The 20,773-nt window shown below is 46.4% G+C and overlaps 1 protein-coding gene across 1 annotated transcript in view; it reads left to right on the forward strand.

The window, feature by feature from the left end:
• Window positions 1-20,773, forward strand: part of XKR6 (XK related 6) — a 176,831-nt gene that overhangs the window by 142,313 nt on the left and 13,745 nt on the right. Inside the window, exon 2 of the mRNA XM_030489751.1 lies at window positions 13,092-13,288. Within this exon, the coding sequence (XP_030345611.1) occupies window positions 13,092-13,288 (197 nt within the window). The remainder of the gene's footprint in view (window positions 1-13,091; window positions 13,289-20,773) is intronic.

Consider the following 20,773-nt stretch of genomic DNA (forward strand, 5'->3'; position numbering starts at 1 on the left):
CCCCACGTGTCATTTAAGCTGGCCTTCCCCTGGAGAAGTGCAAGATGGAAAAGACCTCTACTGCTTTGCTGATGAGAGCAGAAACTCTGCCCAGGCTCAGCCAGAGGAAGGTGCCTGAAGAGATTATTCAGTGGTGACTCCTGAGTCATGTCTAGATCAATGCATTCAGCAATTTATTGGTGCTTCTGGGATATATCTCGTCTAAGCATTTACGATAGTCAATGTTAATGCAAACATCCTCCGCGCAGCGCGGGGCACCTGTGTTGGCTGTATCAGGCATGCAAAAGGCATTCAGTTGGGCTGGGGAAGCATTTTGAGTAGCAGGAGGTCAAAAGGGTGTGTGAAAATGAAAGGCTTGCTTTTCCTTTGTATTATGCACCTTGCACTTCCTTAAGTAGACAAGGAGCCCATCCAGCAGGGAGACAAGGACCTCCAAGACTGGCAGTTAGACTAGGTGGTTTCAGTTTCCAACTTAAATATTTGATTCTGTTCTATTAATTATATTCTATTCTATTATATTCTATTCTTCTATATTATAGCATATTATATTATGTTTCGTATCATATAATATCATATATCATATCATATATCATACCATATATCATATCTTATCCTAAATTAAAAACCACTGACCCTCACACTGATTTCCCTCACTAGCTTGGGAAGTCACTTTCTGCCTCCGTTTCTGCACCTAACTGGGCATGAACATCCGACCCTTGGGCTGGGCTGCAGGATCCTGTACCTCACAGCCTAGATGCTATTCACTGGTAGAAGTCTCCCGTGACTTTGTGTCACTTGGATAAAGTAACACGGCATGAGAAGATTCAGCTGTACCTGAAGGGTGGTGGGAGTGAGGACATGGTCAGGTGGCTTCACTTCTATTAAGCTCCAAGCAGAAAGCTCGTTTTAAATTAGTAGGAGAAGAGGAAAAATTACTGTAATACTGGGCAATACTGTACTTGGGCTGTTTCTTCTCCTGAACATAACCACTCTTGTCATGTTATATAGAATAAGTCTTAATTAGGAGTTACGTATTAATTGAAACAGCTGCAAGTGCAGCCACCCATAGGCTCCTGCGTAGTTTAACTTGCCTTGTTATATTATATCCTTAGCGGGAGCCCCTGAGCTCCCAGCAGCTGGAATAAATGCTGCAAGTAGGCAAAGCTGCTGGCAGGCTCATGGTTAATCTCACTGCTGGGAGGAGACTTGTAAAATAACTGCAAGTAAAGCAGGGAAGGATACTCATGTGAACTCCCTAAGCATGCTGAGGGGAAAAGGGGTGTTTCTGCAGGGATCAGCACAAATGTGCTGAGGTAAGGGCTCCTATACCTTCCCAAAGTGCTGTATTTCCTCTCCTGATGGCTTACTACATCCTTGCGGCCTTTGAAAAGCCACCGTGAGGAGATGGATAGGCTCATTTGATTCTCTTGTACCCGGTACCTCAAAAGCCCCAGGAGTCTGTGATACCCAAATGCAGTGCAGTGTGTGTGTGTTTGCAAGACTGCTGTTGTGCTTATAGCCCCCTTAAAGAGCAGAGTACATCATACACTATTCAGAACCCGCCAGTACATTTCCTCTGGCCAGGAATAGCTGATGAGTAATACAAAGCAGCAGAGGTAATAAATATTAAAGAGCTGGAAAATGTTAAAGTGCACGGGCAGCGGAGCTGACACACACTGTGGGTGTGAAGTGCGGAGGTCGTCTGCATGCACCTTGTGCAGGCGTTGCTTTCCTTCCTTTCCTGGAGGAAGAAATGTAGAATAAACTTTGCAATTATCTTCTGCTAATAGTGTGTTGAAAGGCATTGTGAGCTTGTGGTCTCATGCCCCATTCCTGGCCTCATCCCCTTTATGGGCCCTTTATGGCTCCAAAACATGGTTTTCCTTGGGTGATGTGTCTCAAGAAGGGAAGAGCCAGTGAGAAGAAGGAGATGTGACATCAAGCACCTGAGGAGCCTGTGTGGTGATGAGGTCTTGTTTCCCAGGAGATTGCATGGCTAAAAGATTGCAGGTTTGGATTAAGCATGTCATGGTAGATGCACTGATGGTGATGTGTGGTGGTTCATGAATTGCATCCATCTCAGACATCACAAAAGGTCATTGGAGTTAAGGCATTAGCTCTTTGGTCCTGCAAATGCACTGAACTCCTCCCTGCCCTTCTCACCTTGTAGCATGGGTGTTTCCCAGCAAGAGCTGATGGTGATGTGAGTCAGAAGCCATTTCTGTGCTAGACTTTCCTTCCAGTTCCCAATTGGTTACCAAAGATCCCTGCTCCTCCCTCCAGATATAATTATATAAAAGCCATGGGGCAAAGACCCCCCTCAATTCTTCCTCCATGTAGCTAGAGCCAAAATGGCCATGAAAACCTTTCTACCCCCTTTTCTGGTCCCCATCAAGGTGCAGCTGAATGGGGCTGACTGTGATGAGATGACAAGGGTTAAACTCTTCTCTGGCAGGCTGGGAGGATGCCGTGAGATTTCTCAGAGCCGTGCACACCCGGAGAGGAAGGCAGGCCCTTGCTAATGTATGCACAGCTTCTATGAAACTAAAAATAGCCAGGATCTGAGGCTGCTCTTCCAGGATTTCACAGGCGCTCACCCAATTTTTAGCTCCTTCTTCTCAAACGGAAGGCAAAATGAAGGCAACAGTCTCAACCGTCGTGCAAAGCCACCACATTGGGACACTTGCTCCAGGGATGCCTTTGACCCCTGCGGCACAGAGGAGATGGGGATGTGCTGCTGAATGTGTAGTCCCAGGTTCCTGATGGTCTCTTACAAGCCCGTGGTTGACCCCAGCATTCCTGCTCACTGCCGAGCAGTGCCTGGAGGGTTTGCTGGCCCCAGGGAGCCCTGGTGCTTTGCTCTGCAGCAGCATGTGAGAGGAATGGGATGCAAACAGCAGTGAGAGCATGCTGCAGCCAGCAGCAAGCCTACAGCTCTGACCCTGGCAGCTCTGCAGCAGGCAGGGGCTTCTTTTCAGCTTCGCCATGTCCTCAAGAATCAGCTTCCCTTTTCCTAAGCGGGGTCCTCTCCCCTGAACTGCTGCTGGCTGGTGATTTTGTGGCATGCTGTTAAACATCCACCTCCTCAGCTCTACAAAGCCACCATCCATAGGGGTTAGGAGAGCCTTTGCTGTATGAGAAAGTCTTGTCTAGTCATCTCAGGTCCTGCCTCAGCATCAGTGACCTTGATGGCCATGGAGAAAGAAAATACTGTAAATTCAGTGAAAAATATCCTAGAATCCAAATCAGTTCCTGTATCAGCTCCCTGGTCTCCCAGTGGGAGACGTGACCCTCTCATTTCCTCAGCACCAGAATAGGAAATGTTTCCCTCTGAGCAAGTGGTCGAGCTCCCAGCTGTGTTCCTCTTTGGCTCTCATAAGTTTTTGAGGGTTTAGACCCCAAGGAAGCTGCAGTCTCTGTTCAGATCTTTGGGCCAAACTGGTTTGTTAAGTAACTCAGGAAGTGGAAAACTCTTAGAAGAGAAAACCAACGCAATATGTCTTCATTTCCAAGGAATTCACTGCTACTAAAAGGCATGGCTTTCCCCTCGGCTGCTCAACATCTCCCACCAAGGGATCTTGGAGGCTTGCAGAGAGCTATGAGAAAATGAAGATATGTCCCTGTCTTTGACTGGCCTCCCAGAGCAATGTGAACTTCTCCTCTCTTGAGATATCCTGTGTCTCTGTGGAGTCCAAGTGATGCCAGATCACTTCTCAAGACCATCAGGGTTAAGTTATGTAATGTTGCCCATCCTATAGAAAGGGCAAGGTGACTATTCCCATGTGTCCCTGCAGCATCATGCCTTTGGATTTTGGGAGCCCTCAGGCATTTCTCTGAATTTGCCCTGAAACTTCCGTTGGTTGGAGCCAAGTCAATTGAAAGACCCCCACTTACTTTCAAGGACTTTGGCTGCATCTGTTCCCATAGGCCTAGGAAGAGTTTTATTTCCAAAAGGAGAGCCCTGACATTCAACCCTACTAGCTCAAACACACTTCAAGCAAAAATTCAGTCTGAATTCAACTTCCTTCTTTCTATGTAAAGCTATTTAACAGCTTTGATTTAAAACAGAAGGCTTTGCCAGAGGTGATAGCACTAGGTGTCGGAGTATACTTTAAGTAAATAAGTATGTGCAAAGTAGGAAATGGAGTGGGGCTTAAGTATTCATAACTAATTTTGGGAGGGGAGAATCTGTGATAAAAAAGAGCATCTGCCTCAGTGCTCGGACGTGAGACCATGTGATAGATGCTGTGATATGTCTCTGCTGCACCCACCACTTTGATACCCTCTCCAGCAGCCCCTGCTACCCTGCCTGCTCTTTTATGCAGCACAGAGATGCTTCCCACATTAAAATCAAAAAAAGCCTTTCATACCCTGATGCTGAAGAGGTCTTTGGGTTTGGGTTTTTTTCTGTTTTAGGTCTCTACATCTCACAAAGTAATTGACAAGTAAACACATAAACATGATTCCTATGAGCCTGGCTTGAGACTACAGTAGCTTCTGCTACAGAGCTATCCTCTGATTCTGCATTGATTTACCGAGCAAAGATCTGGAAATAGGGATTCTGCAACCTGGATATCCATGGAAGCCCCACAGCCCATGGGGATGTGGCAAGGAGAGGCTGCGTGGGCAGACCTGCTTCCAAAACTGGGATTATAATGAATATGCCAATAGCACATTTATGACTGGTTTTGCAAATAAAGAAATGCTGGCCAGGCTCTGGCTAAGCATGGGTATTTCAGTAACAGCCAGATTTGGGGAAGTTTGACAAATTAGTGCCAGAATGTGGGTTAGCACTTTCTTATGATTTGTTTCTCGTCTTGTGGTTGTGATCTTTCAGTCTGTGAGTCAGAGAAAACTACTCTGTAGCTAGGAAAGGAGAATTGTCACAAAGATGAATCCCAGAAACATCCCCCAGATTGAGCTTACACATTTCTGGTCTCCAGAGCTTTAGCTGCAGTGATGCCCTTGCACCAATTTTCTGCCCCATGCATCTGCTGGAGGTGATGACCCTGGTATCTGTCAGCAGGATGAAATGCACACCTGCAGCTCTGCCATGTGGTCTTGCAGTCCCAAATATCTGCTTAAACCATCAGTAAAAAGGGAGTTGAACAAAGACCATGAACGATGCCCCAGAGGAGGTGATGTATGTATATGTTCCATTCAGATGGTATTGCAACCAAAGGAATCATTTCAGAGGAGCTGGGAACATTGCTCAGAAATTATCAATCACAGCTCCCTGTTTTGTGTATCAGAGCCCCTGAATTATCAGCAACAAGTTAAATCAGCCTGAAGATATTGAAGCTGCAGGAATCATATCCTTACAGCATCATGATTGTATTGTCTCCAACTATTTGGTAGAATTGACTCTTTTCAAGGAGGGGTTGATTTGTAGACTTTCTTTAAATAGTGAAATGATTTTGGGCTGGAAATTATTTCTGCAGTGATTATGGCTGAGTGCTGGCATAGGTTGCCCAGAGAAGTTGTGGAGTGTCCATCGTTGGATATTTTCAAAACTCAGCTGCAAAGGTCATGACCATCCTTCTCTAACTTCAAAGTTATCCCCACTTGGAGGCAAGGCTTGGTCCCTTCCAACCTAAGTTATACTATCACTGTATGATAAGATCCTCCCCAACGTATGTTTTATAAATCAGATGCCTCTTTCATGGTTGGTGCATACTAAAGCCATCTGTGCTTTAAAATAGCTTTACACTGGCTTAGAATACAAAATTATTACAGTTTCTCCTGTGCAACAGAAGACTAGTACTATCATTCTTTCTAGCTCATACTTAAGTTGCAAATAGTATTTTGCAAAAAGCAAAACTTTCTAATATAAATGAATGTTCAAGTATCATCCCCTCTCAAATACGTGCGTTTAAAGAATAGGGGTTTGAATTCCAGAAGGACCAGTGTTTTCACTGAAGTGGAAATGCCTATGAATTAGGGGTATTCAGAAAGTTTGACTTGACCCTTTGGCTCTAAAGGGAACAGATCTTTGCTTTTGAGAATCTCACTCACTCAGGGAAATTTTCAAGCAGGGTAAGAGAAGAACAATCCAACAGGAACATATGAATGCTAGACAATATGAAAAGAGATTGATGCAAGAAACTGTGGTACTATTTAACTCAAAAATGTTAATGTAGGCCAGATAATCCAGTTTTCTCACCTTGATGAAATCACTTTGTGTAATCTTGCTGCGAGTGACTCCTAAGCCTGATGCTGAATCACAGTGATGTTGTGATAAGTGAGGAAGTGGAAAAAGTCTCATATTAGTGTTCCAGGTTCAGCACCGAGGTGATGATAAACTGTGTCCAAAGTAAGACAGTATCCTCTGTGACCTACTGGTTTGCGCAACTCATGGATGATGTCGTGCCATGTATTTAAGCTTTTTAAATGCTCTAAGGCATGGAATAAGCTTGTTTTGTGTTCTGCGACATTATCCTCCAATAAGCAAGACAAGGCATGGAATGGAGATTATTAATTGTTTAATAGGAGCTGATAGAAGCAATTAACTAGATAAGGGGTAGTTTTACACTGAAGCATGTTTACTGGACAGAAGAGGGTAGAAACTGTAAGGGAGAAGGACTGAAACACTTGATGAACTCACTTTTTATTGCATTTTATTCATTCTTAGGTATAAACCATATGAAGAAATGCCAAAAGCAGCAAGATTTCAGAAAGCTCTGAGAATCCCGATACTAAAAATCAGGGCCATGATGAAGGCCATCAAAATGATGAGAGATTTAGCCAGATGTGGTTGGGATGACCTCTGAGGGTGCTGGATTAAAGCAAGAGTATGCTGCTTGCTTAGTCCTATGAGAAGAATTAAGGTGCCCTTTCTCATTTTGGAGATAGCAAGTTATCTTTCACAGTTTAGCAGTGGTCCTCAGCATGAGTTTGGCCCAACACAACTAGCAGCGTTGTCAATATGTCCTGCACAACCTTCAAGGATGAGCCCAAGCCAGGAACCATTCCCTAGAGGTGATCTTGATGCAGCCCCTTTTTCTGGAGGAGTTTGATGCCATAGAAGCAGCCAGGCAAAGCTGCGGTATATCGACACCTGTATGGGGCCCCATAGATACTACTTTGATACTCAAACTAGGAACAATAATCATCCATCTGTGAATCCTTCCCGCTAACTTGCAACATTATAACGAAGAAAAAAATCCCTAACAAATGTTGATATTGAGCACATTAATTGTGATGGCAAGTCTAAGTTTGATTTTGATTCTTTTCCACCGACAGCATTTTACTTGCGCGCTCCCCTGTTGCTCAAGCGCGGCATCTTGTGTTCCTTTTATATCTGCTAGGATGAAAATAATTCATTAGAATTAAAAAAGCGGGCCAAAGCCGCAGCTGGTGTAAACTGTGAGAGCCCTGTGGATGCCAGCTCGCTCCAGCTGAGATCTGGCCTTACATAACCTCATTTTAAGGGTACCTTCAGGCAGCCTCCGCTGCAAGCCTTCCAGCCAAGCAGTCACACATGTCCTCATTTCCTCCCTTCCAAGGAGTGGGCTTTTAACCTGTAAACACCCTCTAGTGCATGAGGATAATGGTCCCTTGCAAGAGTTAGCAGGAATGCCGGCAGAGGAGGTGGCAGGAGCTCATGAGCTGTCAGCTGAATAACATGCCCCATCCCACCCCTCTTTTTCCAGGAGTGAGCACCAGGGAGAAGGTTGGTGCCATGGGATGGGCAGGGAGATGGTGCCCATCCATATGGTGTGTATTGCTACCATGACACCTAGGGCATGACCATGGTCCTGTAATGCCATGACAAAGTAGGCTTCGCTGAAGAGAAGTGGAGGAGTTTAAGGAGATGCTAGGAAGGGTGCTGTACCTCTTGCCCTCCTAGTCTTGGTAGGTCCTACTAAGCCTACTAAGGTGCTGCAGGTGTAAGTTGCAGCCTACCCAGCAGAGCTAATTTTCTGAGGTCCTCCTTTCCCTTGAGGTCTGTTTCTGGCTCCTTAAGCATGCTTTCCCATTTGTCAAGCCAGGGTATGCTTCTCTGAAAGCAAGTGTTGGTTGTGCTTGGACAAGAAGAGCTTTCCAACCTGGAATTGCTGGGACTGGACTGGGACTGAGTACCTCAAATCCTATTCCTTGCTATCTTTCCATATACCTAGTAAACTGGACAATTTCAATACCTGCTCATGGGCATTGTAACTTCATCATGATGCTTAACTGTTAGTATAATCACTAGATTGGTCAAGGCTTACTAGTACTCTCCAAAGTAATCATAACCTGGGCAGGCTTCAGGACTTTGTAGGGGCCAGGGGTACATCCCTATACTGAGTATGAAGGCAGCTACCTGGTTTTGAAGGATGACATGAGTTCATTTCTGTGGTCAGTCTTGGCCCATTTGCCTCAGGAAAAATGATCAGGCCCCTGTCCTTTGTTGGCTATTGTAGGTATATTCTGAGATTCCGCACCTTGGTCAGCTCGTGGTTGTGTGGGACAGGCCATCAGGGCTCTTCCTTCCTCAAAACATAGCCCAGGGCCTATGCTGCTGTGCCTTTCTGCGCTCCTGCACCCCTGTTACATATCAGCATTCTCTTCATTTCAAGCCAGACGGTTGCCTGAGGCATCCTCCTACCCTTTCTGCTGGTGATATTCAAAGCCACCTCTGTAAACTGAACAGTGCCAAGGCACAGGCACAGTCCTGTGATAGTTCACCCTGTTAAACTGTCAGCACAGACTGTGGCAATTTTGGCCAAAGCCAACTAGCATGGGCGTAGCCACATGGAGTTGAGTCATGCCAGCTGGCCAATGACAGAGGCTTGTCTTTGGTCTGCTTTGTGTGTGAGGCACCCCTGCCCATGGCAGGGGGTTGGAACTAGATGATCTTAAGGTCCTTTCCAACCCTAACTATTCTATGATTCTATGATACAGCCAGAGCTCTGACTTCATAATCCTATCCCTGGACATTTCTGTTATAGTCCTTGCTGAGGCAGCCGAGCATCCTCTGTCATTCACATGAAGCGTCCTTTTCCATAGAACTTTAGCTGTTGGGGTATTTTTTTACAGTAGGAGCACCTCCTTTTCACCATCCTGGTGGCATCCTGGGGCTCTCTCCAAGGGTTATTTGACCACATTTCCAGAGCTGATGGCTTTGGCTCCTTAAAAACATGCTTTGGCGCAGAGACAGCAGAGACTTTGCCCCGTGCAGTTTGTGTGCTACTGCAACATACGTAGTAAATAAGCGTGAGGGTAATTATACCAACAGGAATTCTGGGAGCCCTGCCAGAACGGAGGAGACAGCCAACCCTTTGTGCATTTAAAGAAAATCACCCCGAATCCCCCTCCCAATCCCAAATTAGTTCTATCTCTTGAAGTCATGATGAGACTTAGAACTAAAAATACATGCACACACACACTCGTATATAAAAATAGCCAGCATTCAAAAAATAAAAAGCCCTAAGTAAGGCTCCTGTATCCAAAATTAAGCTCTTAAATAAATAAATTAGCCTGATTTTCTAAAGCGCAGAGCAGTGAATGGCTTTCACTGACATAAGAGGAAGCATCGTGTTGCTAAAGATTGAAGATCGGGCCTGAATATGGATTTGAAAGTCTAATTATAGAATCCTGCTTGCTACCAGCTTGACCGAGAACAACAAATTTCAGGTGAAATGACGCTGATTTTTTTTCTTCAGAGTTTATCTGCACTTAATCAGTGTTAGTACAGGTAGGAAATGACCCCCAAACAAATAAATAAAATAGCACAGAGAAGCAGATATATTGGAATAAAACTGCTTACACCAGTGCTGTACATTTCTGTTTGGAAATAGGGTTAAGCATTACCAGTGTTACAGCTGGGTGAAATTTTATACTGATCAATTAGACAGGTGTTTATTAATTGTTGAAAGCCTACCAGGTAGAAATGCTGCTTTTCCCAGTTACTCTTGCAGTTTCTGTGCTGAAAACTCACAATCAACTGGTATCAAAGAGGAATGGGGCTTTAGCCCTCCTTTTCCTCTCTTTGTCAGATTTGGGTCTAAGGGATGCTGAAGAGAGAGCACCATGGTTTTGCATGGACCAAAAAGAGAGTACAAAGAGAAATTCATTTCACTTCAGCTACAAATGGTCCTTGGAGCTGTTCTGCTCACTGTTCATTTGGGAGGCTGTGACCTTTTGCTGACCAATATTATGCCAAGGGATTCTTGAGGCCACAGTCCCATGTGGCAGTTGGATAGGGACAGATTTGTCCTTCTGGGTCTTCCAGCACAGATGAGATTGAGCAGGACTGATCTTCATGGTGTCAAGGAAGTATGTCCACCCTGGATGGAGGACCACCAGCAGGCAGAACAAAACTCCACTCACCTGTTTATGTTGTGGTGTTCAGAAGCTGGGGACAGCACTTGAAGATCTGGGTTCTGATGCCATAAGACTTTGGAGAGCTCTTTTGGTGCTCCATGACTCAGTTTCCCCATCTATGGAAGGGGAAAAAATAAAGTTGGATTTTGTAAAAGTCTGTGGGCTCAACAGTCTAGAGAATCATAGAATCATAGAATCATAGAATAGTTAGGGTTGGAAATGACCTTAAGATTTGGTATTACTGTCATTGCCATGGTTCTGGCCATTGATGGAGATAGGATCAGGTCATTATATTAATCTGATGCATTTTTATGTCGTTTCATGCATGCTGTCTCCACGAATAGGCAGCATGTCCTCTCACTGTGGCCAGTTAAAAACATTCATGCTTAAACTGCGTGGATGGTGATGGATCCCTGGAGATCAGGGAGGAATCACTGCAGGACGTGTGTCCCTCTGTTAGTTTATTCTTGATCTTTTTGAGTGACTCGGTGCCATTGTTATAGTTTGGTTCTGCCAACCTGGAGTGCTTGGAAAAGTAAAGATGCTCTTAGAAATAACCAAAACCTGGAGACAGGTGTTGGGGACAGCAATGCAGAAGAAAAGGTCTAGAAAATGTGAGCTGTGAGAAGGGACTGAAAGAAATGGTGGGGGGGTTTAGCTGGAATAAAGAAGGGTTTGTATGGTAACTGTGTGCAAACAGGTAAAAGACTGCTACAGGGTGAAAATGGATACATCCCATGGCTGGGATGATGATAAATTAGTGGCTTAACCTTCAGAAGAGGTGTTTAGGTTTTATGTACTAGCAGGAATGGGAGTTTCTGGGAAGGGGAGGCCATACAGGACTGCAGGACAGATTCAGGCAATATCTCTCTGGAAAGATTTTGGCAGAGGTGATGCTGTGTTGCCCATGGGCAGCACCTTAAGTGCACCACCACGTTGGTTTTCGGTGTCGCTGTGTTGCTGATGCTGTAAAAACCATCTGCCTGCGCCTTTTGTCTACTTTCTCCTTGAGCCATTACAACTCAGTCCCCCAACATTGCCTTTCCAGCTAAACTACGTTTATTTAGTTTCCTGCATGCATGAACGGAAGGCAGGATCCCTGTGTCATCCTGCAGCAGGGTCTTTCATGGAGACACCAAGTACAGGTGTTGGCCTTGAGCATGTTGGGGAGTGGGAGGAGAACTGGTGTCCATAAAAGAGCAGTGGTCCACGGCCATTTCCACCCCACTCGGGCTGTGCTGGGGGTGTCACACCGGTGTCACCAGTGTCGTCTGTGACTGGCGTGGCGTTTACTCGAGTGTCGAGCCCCATCTGGTGGCTTTCCTGCGTCATTTATTGTGTCCTTGTGTCGTTCGGAATATTTCGTCTTCCGTGACTGTGAACTGCGAACGGGCAGGAAGGACAAGGTGCTGGAGAAAGGGCAGGGCTTGCAGACCTACCTCTGCTGCCCTCCCAGCTCCCTGTCCCTGGATGTAATTTGGAGACAGGGAGGCTGCCGAGGCTTACGTCCTTTCCTCCTGCTCTCCCTTGCTGTGCAGTCTCTCCCCGCATGGCAAGGAATGATCTAATCGTTTTGGCAAAACCCCAGTTTGTGCTGTGAGCCCCTCCCAGAGCCTCCAGAAGGCACTTCATCCCACTGTCATGCTGGCATCTGAGGTGGGACAGATGAACAGTCCCGGGAGGGGACATTTCTATCTACAGACTCACTCAGATGACCAACTTCAGGGTCAGCGTTAGGTGAAACGATTCCTATCCCAAACAAGTTTACAGCCACCGTTCAGGATGAGAAGGAATAACACCCAATATTAGACCATTAATATCAGCAAGCATTAGGAAGGACCCTGTTAGGAGATGCTTCCTTTCTTAAATGTCATGAGTGCTGTGACATCTGATTCTATGACATCTTGGTACCTTGTGCTACCCTGACATGATCAGCTTTATTTACAAAGGCTGGCCAGATGTACCCTGGAGGGAAGTTGTGTCCCCATGGTGAGGTTTGCAGGTCTTTTTGCACATCTGATATGGAAACAAAGGCAATGATAGAGCAGTGTTTGTCCATGCATGAGACACCTCCTTCTAGTTCAACACTGCCCAAAGTCTCCATAGCTGACCAGTGGCAAGCTGTGGCCTTGTGTATTTGTGGGTCACACATGTGAAGGTGAAGGTGGTGCCTCATTGCTCCACCTGTGATGAAATAGAGCCAAATCTCTGAGGTCTGTGATGGAAGCTCCTATTAGAATGCTGAAGTGGCTTAGACAATCTGTCAAGCCACTGCCAAGTGCCACACCAGTATGGGTGCCAGGAGGATGGTGCCAGACTCTTTCCAGTGGTGCCCAGTGACAGGACAATGAGCAATGGCCATAAACTAAAACACAAGAAGTTTCACCTCAACATGACGAAGAACTTCTTCACATTGAGGGTGGCAGAGCACTGGAACAAGCTGCCCAGGGAGGTTGTGGAGTCTCCCTTTCTGAGACATTCAAACCCTGCCTGGATGTGTTCCTGCGTAACCCTCTCTGGGTGGCTTTGCCTTGGCAGAGGGTTGGACTAGATGATCTCATTTGGATGGTGCAAGTCAAAGGTTTCCCACTCTTACAATACAAAAGTGGTCCTTGGATCTTGCAGGAGATAGTGTTAGAACTTCATTGACCCCTGTGTCTACCCCAGATTCCCTTTCCCCCAGACAACCTCCCTCGCCCAAGCAGCTGCCCAGAGCCCCGTCCTCCTCAGGCTCCGATGCATGCCAAAGTCTCACACGCAGCTTTTCCTCCTGTTTCCTGCAGGTATATCCGAACTATGTACCTGGGGATCCAGAGCCAGAGGCGGAAGGAACACCAGCGGCGTTTCTACTGGGCTATGATGTACGAATATGCAGACGTAAATATGTTGCGCCTCCTGGAAACTTTCCTTGAGAGCGCCCCTCAACTGGTGCTACAGCTGTGCATAATGATCCAAAAGAACCGTGCAGAAACATTACCATGTAAGTGGCTCCCTCGTCCCCCTCCCCATCCTCCTGGCATTCCCCCTCTGATCCCGTGCTCAGCAGCTGATGGATGTTTTGCTGTCTGCCCTACACAACCAGGCATGTAAGGGGCTGCCACTTTGGACAAATCTCATTCCAGCTCTGCGCTACGTTCGCTGGGTAAAATTTCTGCTCATTCCACTGAGAAAAAACAGAATCGATGAAAAGATGAGATTCAGCTCTTCCACAGCCAGTCCAGTCTAAAGAAATGATGGTGTTATTAGGAGAAGTCAGGAAGTCTCTGCTGCTATGGCAAGTGTCACCATTCATTTGCCGCCTGGTACTGGGCAAACAATGATTCCCTGACTCAGTTTCCCTCCTTCCATGAGTAGGCTGATAAAACTGACTAGATTTGTGTTGAGAGGACAAACAGTTCAATGCCTGTGCAATGCTCTGATGGTGTTAAATGTAGTGTAAGGCATTTTTTCAACAGCTAAATGCTAAAGGACCTTTTCTGAAGAATGCCCAAGAATTAAGGTTTAGTCATTGGGACCATGGTTCTCAGCAAGTCAAAGGAAAGAGAGGGGGAAGGCAGTGGAGGGGATTGTCTAAGGACATAGATATTGTAATGCAGATATCATTACAAAGGTAAATGAACAGAGGCTTGGAAGCAGCCGCAGAGAATAGTTTGCCGATTCTGATGTCGTTTGCTGCAGTGATGTCCTGAGCATGGGGCATCCACCCCAGTGGGAGAAGCACAGGCCCCTGTCCCAGCCCTTGGTTGAGCAGCTCTACCAATCCCAACCCGTGGGCATGCTGGCTGCCTAAGGTTCACCTTAGGGAAGAATTGTCCTTTCCAAGTACCAACAGTTCTATCACCTGATGAGCTGTTGGGTTATTCAGCCCCTGCTCAATTCACACGCCAGAGATGACACTCGGTTTCCCAAAGACAACCTGTTTGTGGCATGCCCTTTCTGACAGACCTGAGGAGCTTCTTGGAGCTGAGATTGGAACTGGGCAGTTTATCAGGGTTAAATTTTGCTGTTTGGACCAAGGCCACTGCTATCTACAGCATCAGTAAGTCAGATTGCTCTCCCCTACTCCATACTTTGAGCATGTCCATCACAGTTGCTCATAGAGGCCTCCCTTTTCCTATTTATGCAGTCTTTTTCTGAAACCTCTCATCATGAGCTCTACAGGCCTTCAAAGTGCTGACATGATAAACATCCTTTCTACAACTCCTGCTAGAACTACACACATTTGCCAGCACCCTTTTCCTGCTGCTTCCAATATTATTAACCCTACTAAAAATATATAAATCTCAACCTAAGAGGCTTGCCAGGGTGTTATGCAGATTGTTGGACTCATTACAGAAAGCACTGGGTGAAGTTTGCTGGCCTCTGTTGTGCCGCAAGTCAGATGACGCAGCCAAATAACCCCTCCAGGCTTTCAAATCTGGGGCTCTTTCAGTTTGCCACTTCCAGGCATGGCTGCCTAATCCACTGAACAAGCTGCATCGTTTTCCAACCCCCTCCCTTTTTCAGCTATGCAGTTCCTCCGTTCCTCCACCACATCGAGCAGGCTGCGCTCTCTTCCAAGGCAGCGCACGTCCCGCCTGCCTCCCCAAGCCCTGGAGGGCTCTTCGCCTGCCACGCTCCAGCAGCCGAGCTCTCAGCATCCCCGGCGCACCCTCTCCCTTCCTCCCTCCCTGCCTGTGCCAGGGATGCGGTCGTGCATCTCAGGGCTGCATGCTGAGCGGCGGGCATTGCTGATGGATACAACAGCGGAGCTTGCTCAGTGCTCCTGACTCAGGTAAAAGGTTTCCTAGAGCTCCTTTGGTGCTTCAGCCTTCTTCTTCCTCCTGCCCAGTACGTAATCATATAAAAGGAAATTAAATGCTGAAAGGAGCCGTTATGAAAGGGAGCATCAAAGATTTCCCTTAAAGCAGGCAGAAAGCGAAGGAAGATGGATAGTGTTAGGAACGCAGTGTGTTTAAAAATCAAATCAAGTCTCTCCTGGCTCATTGTGTCTATGTGAGCATGGCTCATCACAGGAAGAGGCCAGTTCTGCCTCTAAATAGAGATGGTATCAGCTGTGTCACTGAAGGATGCACACTGGCAAAACAGCCCACAGCAGGGCTTGTAAACCCAGGTACAGCCCGTGCTAATATGTCCAGACTCCATATGGTTCACACGGTCTCTTACGGATTCAGTCAGTGCTAGAAAAGGTCAATTTACCATTTTATATGGCATACATCCCTCCTCCAAGCCCCAGTCCTCCCTGCTTTTAGGACTGCAATTCCAAGTCTAGTGCAGGAAGCCAAGGCAGGCTCCAATCTTCTACAGATAGGGCAGATAACATCTCCTTCTCCTATTTAAGGAGCTTTAGAAAGAGAGTTACTGGAATGGCTATCAGGAAGTTTTGGGGGTTTTCTCCTAGTTTGTATGCTAAGATAGCTATTAAGTTGAGTGAATACACTAGAGGTCTTTACTCAAACCCAGAGCATCTCCTTCAGAAATGCTTAGGAGCACAGTGACAGAAAGGGCTGTTCTTGCCTCTTGTGGCTGCAGTGAGTAGGGGAGCACTGTGGGGACTAGCAGAAGAGGACGCAGTCAGGCTAACGCTTAGTTTCCTTATTTCCATATCTGTTGGGTTGGTGGAAGAAAGAAAAGCCTCACCAAAACTTGCAAGAACCATTTTACCCTGAGAGGTACCTGTTTGAAAGGGTTGGGTGAAACCTGTGTTTATTGCTCCTTCAATGCTCAAAGAACAGATAAGTTTCACTAATGAGTCCCTGTTTACCCAAGAGTTAGCATCTCCTGCATGGTCTGACGTCACCGGCAGCAGTGCTGGAGCTGAAATTTCAGGTCAAGTCTCAGCCTCAGTAAACCTTGGGACAGCACCCCTGGGATTTCATGAAGGGCAGGATTCATTCCTTCATCCTATCCCTAGCACAAGGCAGACCAAATCCCAGCTTAGCTGCTGTTGCCTGCTGACTTGGGAAGAGCAGAAAATAGCACAGGGAGAAAAGAGGTAAGAACTTGATGTACTTCATTGGGTGAGCAGATTGACCTGGAAGGTGCATGCTGAGAGCCTGAGCTGAAATACTTTATGCTGCAGCTGCTGGGACAAAAAAAAAAGGGTCAACATCGGCTCCTAAATATGCATGTGGGGAAGGAACTGGTGTTGGTATGCAAACCCTTCATGAGCTATTCATCTGCCACAACCACAGCTGTGTGGGTCGCTCACCTTCCGTTGAGGGAAAGATGCCTCCAAAACATGGATCAGCCCTTGTCCAAAGAGACTGAAGGAGGTGAGATGAGATGTTAGCCTTCCAGTAGCACCTCTCTCCAGGGAATCTAGAAAGAAACCAGGTGATGCATTTAAACCTACCTTCAGGGTTAGGTAAAAGGAGGTGAGGGCACTCTGAAGAGGATGTCCTCACTCACCTTAACTGTCTCTGAGATTTAGGAGAGGATAAGATGAAAGGATGTCCATCTCCCTCAAATTCCTGGATGGCGCTGGCCAGAGGACTTTCCCTGATTTAAATAACCTGGTGTATTTGCAGGGGGAAGCATAGTATTAACAACAAGAAAAGCCCAGCAACCTAGATCTTCATTTCATAATCACTCCTCGCAGATAATCTACCTCACTTCTTGCAGAATAAACCATCCTTAACCCACTTCACCCTGCAGAGGTGCCTGTTCCTCTGCACTGAATGGAAAAGAGCACATATAACCAGCTTAAAGGAGACACCTTCTAGACAGTTAGTGAAGTGAGAGGGATTTCAGTTTTTCAGCATAAATCTCCTCTTAAAGAGGTTTCCTTTTACTTAATTTGTTATGTGGCTGCTTTAAGACTTAATGAGATTTGGCAGAACCTCTAACGCCCTTCCATTCATGTCATGAGTTCTTTATGCAAAGCTTTTGCTGCAGTTTTCAGTGCAGGGTTTCCCCCCACAAAAAGTCCTATGTATCCACTGATGCTGTGCCCATCTCTTCTATAACCCTGCTGTTGATCTGAAAGAGATTTGCAGCATAAGCCTTCATTTTGCAAAGTCCTTTGGAAATCTCTGGGATTCTGCGAGGTGTTTGCACTCTCTGCAGCCCACAGTAAGTAGTTTGAAGCTGCTCGTACATTTAAGAAAAAGAACATTAGCTTCAGTTTTTCTGGGGGGTGACTCTTTTAAGCAGAGTGATATAAGTTAGGCACTAAAAGGGATTTTAGACATCTCAGCTGCAGATGTGTGTTGGCTGCAGAGTTATCCTGGTGGAGTTTGCAAGTCTTCTTGTCCCTTCCAAAGCAAAGCCCTATCTTTTATCATGTCCTCACTCTTTCTACATCATGTCTGAGGGCCATTTATGATCAGAGCTAGTCCTTTTTTGCAGGAGCACATTAAGATGCTTTTCCCTGTCACTTAGTTTAGAAGACTTAACTGGTCTTTGCAGGGTATTGATGTACAAGCAGCAGGGGTGGGTTAGCCGTTGTCCTCACTTCCCAGACAAGGCATCCCCCACCGAACTGGGTGGGTTCAGGATGAACCAACCTCAAGTTAAACACTCCTGTGCCTGAATGAGAGGATTCCTGGGTGGGTGATAATGAGTTAAGTCTAATGTGGAGACACATTTCTCACTTAATTTTCCCCCGATGACAGGCCAATAGTTAACCAATAATATGCTGTGAATAATGGATATGCTGTGAACTACTTACTGTCTAAAATGTCCTGTTGGATATATTCATAGATAGCAAATATCTTAAGGCACCATGACTTGTTAAGGAATGGTTTGAGATCTAAAACCCAGGCCATATCTAAAGGACAACACATGAATGGATTACTTCTTCTGCAGTCCTCTTCCCACTCAGGCCCCAAAGGTAAAAGTAAACTTCTTAACTGGGGCAACCAAGTTAGAAAAAGAGCCTTCAGCCTTTCGTTGCCCAAGTGTATGATTTTCAAATGTGATGAGCACTGGCCTGAACGCAACTGAAGTAGCTAAAATTCCCACATCTTCACTGAAAGTGGGGAAGAGACTCATTAGGTTTGAAAGTTCATCCTACAAATAGCACTGCTAACCTTGAAGGAACACTGGAAGTTAGTGCAAGATCCCTTATGCTCACCTGGGCCAATCAGGTACGTCCGTCAGAAAGCCCAGCAGAAATGGCACCAGCAAAGAACACCCCTTATCACCACTGTTGCCATGCTAGCATTGGCCTGCCATAGTTTTGGCTTGGACCAGCTAAGAGTCCTCTAACAGAGATGGGGTGGGAGTGTGGTCTACCAGAGTCACTCTCTGGGCTTTGACTTGGGCTGTGTGACAGATCATAAGGAAAAAAAGATGCTAAGACTTTGCCCATGGGATTGAAGACATATTTTTTCTTTCTCTCTCTCATGCCATTTCTTGGGGAGTAAAAGAACTGGGAGACATCCATCACCCAGCCCTGGTTCCCTGTGACAGAAGAGGCATGAGCAGAAGAGCAGTTGCTCATTGCCATGTGGGCAAGGAATCCCACCATTTGTGTGCTTGCTGAAGGGGCTTGGCAGGAAGGAAGCGGGGTAATCTGCGTTGAAAGTTTGCCCTGATTCAACCACAGTTTCCCTTTAAATGTTCATCAGCAGACCAAGGAGGCACCTCACAAAATGCCCAGATAGCTCCAAAGACATAAGCAGCTCACCTGGGAGGCCACTCATATGACTCAAGTGCTTTGCCAGACTGGGGCATATGGCTCTATTCCTACTTCCCCTCCTTCTCACCAAAGCCAGATGACAGATAGCAATTTGGTGCCCTGCTTGAAATGAGTCGCTGGTCCCAGGCCAATTCCCAGCAGCGTCAAAAAGCCATCTCCACAGTTGGCAGTGGGCATTGAGGATGTCTTGCTCTGGCATGCTGAGAGCAGGCCAAGCCTGAGGCATTCTGGCATTGAGCAGCACAGGGAGAGTTGCCCTATCATCAGCCGTATTGTTCCAGCACGGTGGGGAAGGACTGGGTCCAGGAGCCTTTGAAACCAGTGACAGCTTTTTTTCCAATGGGCTTTGGAGCAAGACCAAAGAGACACGTCATGCCTTAGCCCATCCCCACCTGCAGCTTGTCCGTCCACCAACTTGCCATAGCCCTCACTCTGTTATTTTAGAGTGCTGATAAAAACCCTTCTGTTCCATACCATGTGCCACCATCACACATATGGCATGCCACAGCCAATAAAGATGAGTCACCATTCACGGGGCAGCACTGGCAGGTAGCCAGTGCTGCCAATTTTAGGCTTTCTAAGACTGTGGTAATCGCTGGGAGGGGGTTACAGCATCAGAGCACTACACAAGCATTAGCCCATGCTGTTCCTAGGAGCTGCAGGACAGCTGGGAAACTGAGGCACAGAGAAAGAAGTTTCAGTAGCCTAAGGTCTTGGAAAGGATATCTAAGTTGCAGGCTCCTGGAGAGCAAGTTCATGCCAAGCAGATTCCAGGCAGGAAATTAAGGCTTTTTCAGGTAATTTTATACTGCAGACTACCCTGGAGACATACGTCTCATGGCAGATTTGATTAGAGCATAGGAAAAGGTGGCTGCACACCACTGTGCAACCGGCTAGTAAAACACATGGAAATTGAACTCTTTTCATCTTCAGATTGCTCTAGTGTGCAGCTCTGGGGTTCACATCAGGCATCTAGGAGAGCATGCTAACTCTGGATAAACAGAACACGTGGGTACTGAGATGTGCAAAAATAAAGGGGGAAGATGATGGCGGGTGCTGGGCAGGGACTTCTCTATGCTTCTACCTTCTATAGGTTGATGCAACTGGCTCAAAATCACTGAGTATTGAAGGAAAAAACTTCCTTGTTTCAGAAACTGTCACTTGTTTTATATGATCAGCTTGGGGTGACAGTCCTGAGTCTGGGAGTGCAGCAGATTTACTGAGGCAGTAGAAATCTCCTGAAATGACTTTTGTCCTAAGTGGCATTTGACCAACCTCATGTTCTCAGTGCCCTCAGCACATTCACCTCTTCACATGGACCAGCCCTGATGGGGGACATCCACCAGGCATGGCCCTTTCTCTGTCACGGGAACCCATGTCTGATATACCCTAAGATGCAAACAGATGTTTACAGTAAGGGAATGGATGTATGGTTTGATCTCGGCCTGTCCTTGGGAAAGGTGATATTCATTAATCTCTTGAAGAGGCAGTCTCATCTCTATCTTGTACACATATGAACTTCTAGAAGAAAGAAGACCCAGGAGAGAGAAGGCAACATGAGTATGACTTGTCATGTGGACATTGGCATGTCATTGAGTTCTGCCCTGCTACACATTACTTAAACCTTTGCAGAGCGTACAGAGCATGGGAAGCAGAGGAAGAAACAGGTTCCTGCCATTATCCTTGGAAATCAGTGTCCCTGGTGCCTTCAGCGAGACAGCACCAGCTGCACCACATCCGTTCTTGTCACTTTGTCACTCCCCCTCACAGAACTGCTCTGCCAGACTCGCTTTAATGATGCCAGCCCTGTGTACTCTCCAG

Source organism: Strigops habroptila, chromosome 6 (assembly GCF_004027225.2).
Source record: "Strigops habroptila isolate Jane chromosome 6, bStrHab1.2.pri, whole genome shotgun sequence".
Classification (NCBI taxonomy): Eukaryota; Metazoa; Chordata; class Aves; order Psittaciformes; family Psittacidae; genus Strigops; species Strigops habroptila.